The 10373-nt window shown below is 41.8% G+C and overlaps 1 protein-coding gene across 1 annotated transcript; it reads right to left on the reverse strand.

The window, feature by feature from the left end:
* Window positions 1–413: 413 nt before the first annotated feature.
* On the reverse strand, window positions 414–9301 carry ndufa10 (NADH:ubiquinone oxidoreductase subunit A10). Its single transcript, XM_008304190.1, has 10 exons — window positions 9167–9301; window positions 6669–6837; window positions 6007–6222; window positions 5660–5746; window positions 4907–5028; window positions 4645–4724; window positions 3385–3439; window positions 3024–3109; window positions 2821–2929; window positions 414–729 (listed from the first exon to the last, which is right to left on the reverse strand). Exons 1-10 carry the CDS (start codon window positions 9239–9241, stop codon window positions 661–663), a joined length of 1068 nt encoding a protein of 355 aa, XP_008302412.1. The 5' UTR covers window positions 9242–9301; the 3' UTR covers window positions 414–660.
* Between the last annotated feature and the right edge of the window lie 1072 nt (window positions 9302–10373).

Below are 10373 nucleotides of genomic sequence, written 5' to 3' on the forward strand. Positions count from 1 at the left end.
AAAATTTAAATTTTAACGGGTATTTTACAGATTTTCTGTTTTTCTAGATAATTATTAACACAAACAGAGAAAAAATATATAAGAAACATTTTAATATGTTAACTGTGGAAAAAAGGTTCAATCTGTGTTTAATGTCCACATTTAAAAATAAATAAAAAATAATCAGGTGGATTTTTACAAACCTGATTTGTTCTTTTACATTTTACAAAAAAGATTTGCTGATTTTAGAGAGAAAAAAAATTATAGTAAGGATTAAAAAATTAAAAATGGCATAAATTTAATTTGATCCTAATTTACCGATTTTCCTTATTTTGCTAAATTACAGACAATAACTAGTAAAATCATAGAAAATAAAAAGGGGACCGAGCTCTAATTTCAAACACGTGAATGTGAAGCTGACACGACAAATAAAGTTCCTGGAATATATGGATTTTTATTTATTTATTTGTTTACATCATCTTATCATCATTACTCGTCTCTGTTCTTCGTCCTCTGAGCTTCGGAGGTTTTCTGGCGTCACAAGTCTTCAGGTGAGGAAACAAACCTTGTAAATCAGACTGAGTGAGCAGAGGAGTCACTGAGACACGGAGGCCGGCGTTGGATCAACATCTATTCTTTAATACATACAGACTATGAGGGATGTGCAGCAGAGCAGATGGTTCACTTCAGCCAGATGTACTTGTCTCCGACGTCGGCGTTGTAGCCGGGGGCGTACCTCTTCCCCGGAAGCTGCAGGAACAAAAACAGCCTTTAATTAAAGGAACAGGACGGAAATACAGGAAAACAAGGAGGGTCGGGACGTCGAAACCGGAGCAGAAACACGACTTTAGGTCAGATTTAAGCGATCCGAGGCGTGAGGAGACGAAACCTCATGAACCTGAAGGAGCCAGATGTTGCTCAGACGACTAAACAGAAGATATGAAGCCAATAAAAAGCAGCAAAATACAAACACACGACTGGAATTAAATAAATGAGGTTAGAATAAATACCATAAAACTATACTGAGATGATCATTTAAATCACACGATGATGAAAACACGCAGCTAAAAAATAAGACAGAAAATTAGATATTACGCCTGAGAAAGAAAAAAGCTTCAATATCAAACAAAATACCACAAAAAATACATCGAATATTTCTCAGTACTCTAGAAATCGTGCAAAATACTGCAGAGAACTCTGAGAAGGTACCACAGAAAGGTCATCGAAATCCACAAAATGCCAAAAAGTCAGACAGGATGAAGCAAAAAGCCACAAAAATACCACAGAACCCTGACAGAACCCTCCCAGAATCAACCTGAACACCACAAAAATTACATCTAGTATTAAAAAAGAAGAAGAAGAACTCTGGAAATTACACATAATGCTGCAAAGAACGCTTTAAAGTACGACGGAAACGTAATAAAAACCTAAAAACAACAAAACATGTGAGAAAAACTAATGAAAGACAGTAAAACACTCCAGAAACTCATCAGAACACAACAAAACACCACAAAGGTCAAACAGAACACTTCAGAAGGTAGAACACTGTTCGGTACCTCAGCTCTGATGGACCCACTGACTGATGTTCTGACTGAACCCGTCTCCTGCTCTGAGCTTCTATCCAGCCTTTGACCCGTTTCCTCCAAACAGCCTCCAGATGTTCCTCATCCGTGTCTTTTGCACATGACGCTCTAAACATGGACCCGATCCGCTGACCGATGCCCCGGCGCTGGTTCTGAGCAGCAGGTTGAATAAAAAGCAGAACTAACGAGCTCCTCGCTGCTCGACTTTCCTTCGTCCTCCGGCTCCGGACCCAAATGTCCAGACGAACCGGCTCCGGTCCACAAACACAAAGGTCAGAACCAGACTGATGGCAGCAGCAGAACCCTCCACATCTGGACTTTTCATCCGGCAGAGGACGGTTTGGTTTTAACAAACTCATCCTGAGACGGCGACCAATCGCAGAATTAAAGGGCGGTTCGTCCTCCAACCGGATCCGACTGGACCCGACCGGACCCGATCGGCGGCTCTTCAGACCGATCGACGGACGCTAAGAACGAGACAAGGCGGCGCTGAACCTCTGAGCTTCCAAACCAGCCAACGGGTTCAAGAGCAGGTTCTCTTTCTAAAAACGATCATTTATCAGCCGACACAACAGAACGGTCCAGAACCACCGGACACGAACCCAAAACAAAAATAAACACACAAAAAACGAGTGAAGATGCTCCGAGAACGACAACCATCATCAAAAATGACTCAAACGGACCAAAAGGTCAAACTTTTGTCCAAAAAGACTGAAACTTCTCTAAAATTACTCAAAACTTCTCCAGAATGAACTTTAATCAAAAATTATTCAAAAATTGCCTAAAAGTGTTCAGAACCGGGTCCAAATGACTAAACTCCTCCAAAATGACTCACAAATTGTCTAAAATGACTCAAAATGTTCCCAGAATGACGACTGACTAACTTATAAAACGACAAACGACACCATTTGTCAGCCAAAGGTCTCCAAAAGTATTCAGAACTTTGCCAGACCCGGTCCACACGTATCCAAAATAAATAAATAATTACATTTAAAAAAAAAAAAAAAAAACAAACATTCAAAATTACTCAACATTTTTTTCCAGACTGACGTTCGTCGTACAGAACTCAAAAATTGCCCAAAAAGTCAAACTTTTGTCCAGAACTATTCAGAACCAAGCAGAAAATACTCTGAACTTCTCCAAAATCACTCAAAACTCCGATGAAATGACTAAAAACACATGAATCGCACGCCGACGCCGGTTCTGAGCTCCAGTCAGGACTTGAGGACTTCTAGCGGGTCGATCCGGGGCTACGTACCGACTTGTAGGCCTCGTGCTTGTCGTCCAAGTCGTTGCCCCCGATGACGATCTCGGGCAGGTACCGCGGTGCGAGGGTCAACGAGGCCACATTGTGTTTGTCCTCGACGCTGGAACACAGAACAAACAAGGAAGCGTTGACTAACTTAAAGTCCACCTGAAGGCGTGTCATTGGTCGATCAGAGCGACGTGTGGAGGACTCACAGGATCCTCATGTGGTGGTAGGTCACGTCGTCCTGCTTCAGCCACGGGCCTTTGTTGAACTTCAGGTACTCGAAGTCCTCGGCCACCTGAGGGCGACACTCCGGTCAGCTACGTTCTACAAACGTTCTAAAACAGTTCCTCAGCGACTGCACAGTTCGGCATCAGACAGAAAGTTTAAAAGCAATTCATTTTTATGCATTCCAACTTTAACACCTGAAAACAGACGACTAAACCCATGACATCATTTCTTTGTGACTTTTTGACGTCACTGGTTTCAGTTTAAACTTCTAGCCGGAGTGAATCCATCTTTTCCGGACTCTAGCGTCACCGCTCAGCCGCGTACGGTTCCGTATGTTCTCACCTTGTCGATGTTCTGAGCCTGGGTCGTGTTGTACACCAGCACCTCCGACGTTTCTCTGAAAGACAAACATCAGACCCATGAACACAACGTTTGGATTACCGACATCCATATCTGGCATCTTTAGCTTGTTGGCTGTTTTCATTCACTGCTTATTGCAAAGCGTTGTCAGAAATGTCCCGCCCACAGCTCTCTCTGATTGGCTGTCACGGGTAGCAGCCAATCAACCAAAGCGATTGTTTACACAGAGGGACCGATGAGAGCTTTTGACGAGCAGCTCCGGGTTCATTTTTGGGCAAACATCAGGTTACTTTGGACAAGGTCTGAGTGGTTTTAGATCATTTTGAGTCGCCTTGAATCAATTTCTGCACAAACATTGAGTCGTATTTGAAAGGATTTTGTCATTTTGGCCACATTTTGAGTCATTCTTAACTATTTATACTTCTTTTGACCAAGTTGTTGCTGTTGTTGTTTTTAACATTTAGGATTATTGTTGCAGAACTTCTTGTCTTTTAAGTCGAGTCTTTGCTGTTTTCGACAACTTTCAAATCGTTTTGTTCACATTTTTCCTCATTTCAGACACATTTCAAGTCACTCTGCAGCCTGTAGCTGTAAAAAGGCGTCTGGTGGTTGTCGGGTTAGCGAGCTAGCACATTTAGAGTCACTGTGAACCATTTAACTTAGTTTGAAGACATCTTTTTGTTATGTTTTGGAAATTATTTAGTCATTTTGGATAATTTTGATTGAAGTTTTTGTTATTTTTAACACATTCTGGGCAAATGTTGAGTTAGTTTGGGGAATTTATGTCATTTTAGAACAATTTTTGAGTTACTGTGGGGAGGCTTGAGTCATTTTCAACTAATTTCAAGCCGCTTCACGGCATCAAGTTGTGGCGAATGTCAGACTGACCCAGCTAACTTTGTCATTTTTGACAAATTTTAAGTCGTCGTGAAACCATTTTTTCTTCGCAAATATTGGACCAGTCTTTGTTCAGTTAAGTTTTTGCTGTCTTTGATGTGCTGAACGTCATTTCAAACGACTTTCATGTCATTTTGGACAATCCCGTTCAGCTACCCGAGGGTCCCGCTAATGATGCTAAGCTAGGATGTTGAAACGCTGCTAACATTCAGCAGGACTCTGATTTTCAGGAAGTTGTTTAACATTGGTGACGCCTCATCCGTCTCTTTCTGATTCTGATTCTTTTACACAGTGTTGGTTTGACACAGGTCAGATATCGAACACACTTTATTCAGAAGTTCTTACTCGATTTCGGGCAGGAAGGTCTTCTTGTAGGTGTCCTCGATGCACTTCAGATAAGCCAGAGGTACGTTCTGCAGATAGGACTGAGACACAAGCAGCTTCGTCAGCATCGGCCTCTTTTAAAACACCGACTTTAAATCTCACTAATCCTGACGGGAGGCTTTTTATTTTCTTTACGCTCCGCTGAGGCTGAAACGCTTTGCGCAACGGCGGCATGTTACAGCGACAGCGGAGTCCAGCGGAGTCGGGGAGGGCTCGGCGCTACCTTGCCGCTCTGCTTCAGCTTCTTCTGCACCTCCTCCACCGGCTGGTCGATGTAGATGGTCAAATGTGGAGGCAGGAACTCGCAGATGCTGATGTGCCTGGTCTCGTAGTAGTGGTTCGCGCCTGAAACCCAAAGCAGAACCAGCGTTCAAAGACTTTAAAGACATTTCTTCTGGACTAAATCCAAAACAGATGAACCAGAACCGAACTGGGGACGCCTGGAAATAAACGTCTTCCAGTGTTTGTGCTTCAAACTCGAGCGGCAACAACTAATCTGTTGGATAGACCCACCAACTACACCAGTAATCGATTACTTGGTTTGAGCAAAAAAACTCTAAATGACCTGATTGCAGCTTCTTTAATGTGAATTTTCTGGCTTCGTTCATCTCCTGTGGCCGTAAACTGAACATATTTGGACAAAACAAGACTTTGAAAGACGTCATCTTGAGCTTTGGGAAAATATTTTGGACTATTTTCTGATATTTTAGAGACAAAACGAGTGATTGATGAATCCAGAAAATCGTCAACAATAAAAATAACAGTTTGTTTAAGACTCTTAGTTTCAGTTTAGAGCAAAGAATAAAGGAAAAAGTTTAGATATCTTGCATTGACGCCACCTTTTCGACCTTTAGTTCTTTAGTTTTGTCTCCTAAACAAAAGCCAATCTGAAGATTTATTGCTCAGATTTTAACTCCTTGAATTCGTCGCCGGCTGGTCGGTTCCTGACTTCATTACTGGTTGTTTGCGTTCTTACACTCCTTCCTGATGTAGCCCTGCTGGGACATGGCCTCCAGGAAGACCATGTCGCTGAACGGGGAACGCTCCAGGATCACTCCTTGGCCTAGAAGACAGGAAACCAGAGGTTCTGTTAATGAACTGTAAATCTAAGAATCCATCTGATGGCGTCACAAAGACTTCACCGTGTATCTGTAAACGTCTCCATCCACCTGTAAAGACCATGTTTATCATTCAGTCTGTAGTTTCCAGTGACTCCAAGAACTCTGGATCTTCTATCATGGAATCACTGACACATGAATCTTTGTGAATGGATGTAAACTTTAGTCCTCGGCTGTATTCGTGAACACCGGGGCTCCGGGCTACCTGTGGTGAGCAAGTGCTCGATGGCGTCCGAGTACTGCAGCAGCCTCATGTTGTACATCCACCGCTGCAGCCGGTAGCTGTTTCCGTCAGCGGCTTTGGGATCCATGTAGAACTTCTCCAGGCTGCACATGCCGTTGAAGTCGGTGTGGAGCGGCTCCTTCTCTTTGTTTATCCTGTCCAGGTAGTAGGTGTCGGCCTCGGGCATGTAGAGCATCCCTGCACGGACACCGGGACACGTTTATCAGACAGGAAATTATTTTTTAAAAAAACGTTTTGTTGTTGTTGTAATACCAAAAAAACCCTAAAAACAGAAATAAATGAGGTCAAATGAGCTCCTGCTAAATGGACATACTTAAATCTCACTTTCTTGTTCGTGACCAATGAACCAAACTGGTACGACGACTGCAAATAAAATGCTGTTCTCTGTGTACGACGTGTTGCATGAAGGACAACGTCAACAGAAAAACTGACAGGCTCTAATATTTGCTGCTCTTCTCGTGCAGCTTTTAGCAGTCAGGACCAAAAACCAGATCATTTGTCTGGTTTCTGAACTGCAGAATGAACCTGGAGTTGGCAAACACAAACATTTGCGTCTCATGAGACAAATCCTCCGTTTAACTCCGTCTGCTGCTGTGAAAGCCTCCCAGCGGTCCGATAATCACCCAGTTTGTCGGCCAGCTTCTGGGCCAAGGCTCCTTTCCCCGAGGCCAAGTTTCCCTCTACGGAGATGATCTTGCTGTTCCACTTCAGCCGCGGCGTCGTCCTCTCGCCCAGAACGAAGGCCCACCAGCCGTACTCCAGCCTCCTCGCCGAGCTCGTGTGGACGCCGGCCTGCACGACAGGAAACAAGGTGTAAGAATTGGGCTTCGGTGAGACTATCAGGTCCCAGAGGGGTCCGTAAGGGACCGGGGCAGAACCCTGTCACAGGGATACTGCAGGCGTGAACGAGCAGCGAGCAGCAGAGTCAGTAGTTTCTGATTCCTCCTCGTTCAACACGCCTTTGATGACGTTTTAAATCTCCTGCACAGTAAATACTGCAGCGAAGCTTCACTCTGCACGATTAAATCACAACTAAAACCCAAATATCTGTCAGAAAAACTACAAGCTGATATTTTCCCAAAATTGTTCAGCCCTGAACAGCGTGTAAACATCAACCGAAGTAACAAAAGTTTTAACGCCAGACAAGCGCCTTAAGAACAACTCACTGGACCTCTGATATCACGTCCTGCTGAAGCCTCCCAGGATGTCTAAACACAAAGTGGGACAGTCGTGATCATTATTTTCACTGACTTTTGATCTAAACCTCGTTGTTCTTGACCCACAGCAGCACTTCAAACGGATGCAAACGTCGCCCACTTTGATGATTACTCATCCAACCTTGGCACAGACTAGATTAGAATTACAATTAAGTCGACGATTAATTCATCTTCGTTTGACCTGGAAACGGTTCTGAGGCTTCAACAAACAAACCGAACCGCGTTCAGCTTTTAATGAAAGTTACACAGAGACTCGACTTCGAGGTCATTTGGGAAGTTTGTGCTGAATTTCTCTTGTGGTTGGTTCACGTATTTCATCCACCTCAGTGATGTCATGTTTAAAGCAGAGTTTAGCTGATGAGGTTTGTTTATACTGAACTTCTTGTAATTTGTCATTTTCGCTACCAGCAGGTCGAAGCGTGAGCAGATAAAGAGCTCGACACAAAAACTAAAACACCACCAATTAATCTACATGAACATCTGGGTCACTAACGTCTACTCACAGCAGTACAGGGAAAAAAATCTGATGCGCCTCCATCTGTTTTACCTTCAAACGTCTCGTTTACTCTGTCGGCTGTTTAACACATGAAGTAGGAACTATTCACTAAACACAAGCTACAAATACTACGGATGTGCTCACACAGCGAAGGCAGTTCGTTGCACTGTGCGCTAAAGATTCATTATGACAAACATCCTCGAGCAGCTCAGGTCCAGAAACTGTCTCTGAAGCTGCTTCGTCAATCACTTGTTCAGACAGGAGTCAGGCTTCATCTCCAACATGTTTTTAATCCACAACGTCGAGGCAACATGACAACATGACAGAATAATCATTAGTCGATTAATTCATCAGGCCTCACAGTGTAGAGGTTTGTAGCACGAAGCCGGTTCAACACATCCAGAGCATCTTTGTCGTCCGGCTTCACTAAACTGAACAGCTGCAGTCACATGAAGCTCACATCCGGCTCCGTAGCACAAACATCAGGGCGGGTTGCACCGATCTTTCTGTCCTTCTGAGTGACAGTCCGGTGCACACACTGCATGTTTTCAGATTCTTGCTCACTGTTTGTAATGTCTAAATGGAGATTTTGTACCGTGAAGCGCTAGACATGCATGTTGTGAGCATCCTGACATTATTACAGGCAGTCCTGACGACAGTTTTCACTAATACGACAAATCTGCGACGACAAACACCTGGAGATGAGGATCCCCAGGTAACAATCGCTGCTTAAAGTTAACATGAAATAAGATTATTAATCACACAGTGGGGAAATGTGCCTTGTTACAGCAGCAAAGATGGTGTAAACACTTAAGAAATGAAGCAAAATCACACAAATTATCCAAGTATTAGTTCTAAAAAACAAAAAAACTACATTATTGCACATATCAGTTGTACTGCAGTTCCTGGAGGAATAGAAATACTGCCATTATTATTACACAGATTGTACATAATCAGCGGTTTGCACGTTTGTCAGCTTCAGCCCTGATCACACCTTCTGCACTCTGTCGCTACTCTGCGCTTCAGATACAAGATTTGATTCAAACATTTTAATATTCCGAATAAAAAGTAGATCTGAGCACAAAAATCCGTCCTGAGCTGCAGCTAGCAACACAGCTAGCAGCACGGCTACCAGCACAGCTAGCTACGCGGTGACAGCTCGTCCTGTTTATCTGTAGAAATATTCACTCACAGAGACTAAATTTACTGACATTTAACTCTGTCGGTGCGCTGACAGCTTCTTCATTAACGTCTCTGCTGACTGTCATTTGTATGAACGAACCGCCGGAGGACGCTGGCCGGTGACCGACTGTGATGCTAGCGGCTAACAGAGTTAGCTTGTCCTTGTGGATCAGACATGACTTTTGGACCAAATGAAGACCAGAACCAGAACCTTCCGAATGTTTACCTTCTGGGCAACATTGGCCGCTCTGAACGCTGCAGCTCCGGACGGGATAACGGACCGGATCACCGTCAGAACCATGATTCTCCGACCTCCAAAAACCCTCCGAGCTGACCTGAAATATCACCGCAGCTCGGCGACACAATTATACGTCACACCGGGGGCCTCCGAGCAGAGCCGTCTCATGTTTTACACGTTTAGCTGTTTAGTCGCTGCCTGATTTTATTTCTTCATTGAGAAACTAAAAACATGATTTTACCAACAAAACGCAATAAATAACATTCATAAACGAAAAATATGAATTAAACAGCAAAAAATAAATAAAGAGTAAATGATTTATGAAGCAAAAACACGTTTAAACAGCAAAACTAAACAAATTAAAACTTATTATAGAAAAAAACACCTTTTAAACAGCTAAAATAAATATAAATAAAATTAAAAATTATCAGCAAACCAAAATCATAGTTTTAAACAGAAAAACAATACATAAAAGTATTTAGGAATCAAAAACATGTTTTAACAGCAAAAATGAAGTAAAAATTAATAATGAACCAAAATCATGTTTTAAAAAGCAAAAATACATAAATTAGGAGGAATAATAATAATAATAATAATAATAATAATAATGAACCAAAAGCATATTTTAAGCAGCAAAACTAAACAAAGTAAAAGTGAAATAAGTAATAAGTGAAAGAAAAGATATTAATGAACTGAAAACATGTTTAAACAGAAAAAATACATAAATTCTGTAAAACAAAAACAAACAAACAAACAAAACAAGTTTTAGACTGCAAAATAAATGCATTGATTAATAAAGTAAGATTTTTAAATAAGTATTACAGAGCACTAATTCTAAAGTTTTTTTCTTTTCTAAATAAACCCTGCAGCATTTTTTAAACAGACTTTTATGACATTCATGTCTGATTTGTTTTGTATTTTTATTCTACGTAAAATATATGAATTAAGATTTTGGGGGTTCATATAGTGGTGTAAAAACATATTAAAGATAACAAACTATATTTAATAAAAGATCCCATTTTAATTCAGTCCTCCTGCGTTGTTTAAATAAAAGATGATGCTACTGATTTAAAGGATAATTTGTTTTGTGATAAGTTCAAGTTTCTTGCTTAATCTGAGCAGACATTAAAATGTCAACTATATTCCCTTTATCATCAGATGCAAGCGGCAGTTTTTGCATTAAACCATCAAAATT

This window comes from Stegastes partitus, unplaced genomic scaffold, assembly GCF_000690725.1.
Source record: "Stegastes partitus isolate 25-593 unplaced genomic scaffold, Stegastes_partitus-1.0.2 Scaffold2158, whole genome shotgun sequence".
Lineage (NCBI taxonomy): Eukaryota > Metazoa > Chordata > Actinopteri > Pomacentridae > Stegastes > Stegastes partitus.

What these genes read in the sequence shown, in the direction of transcription:
- ndufa10 (XM_008304190.1), bottom strand. Translation starts at nt 9,241, where the DNA reads ATGGTTCTGACGGTGATCCGGTCCGTTATCCCGTCCGGAGCTGCAGCG. An exon ending in GAAGCTGGCCGACAAACTGG is followed by an intron (nt 6,223 to 6,668) that starts GTGATTATCGGA and finishes GTGTCCGTGCAG; the next exon opens with GGATGCTCTACATGCCCGAG. An exon ending in TACCACCACATGAGGATCCT is followed by an intron (nt 2,930 to 3,023) that starts GTGAGTCCTCCA and finishes TCTGTGTTCCAG; the next exon opens with CGTCGAGGACAAACACAATG.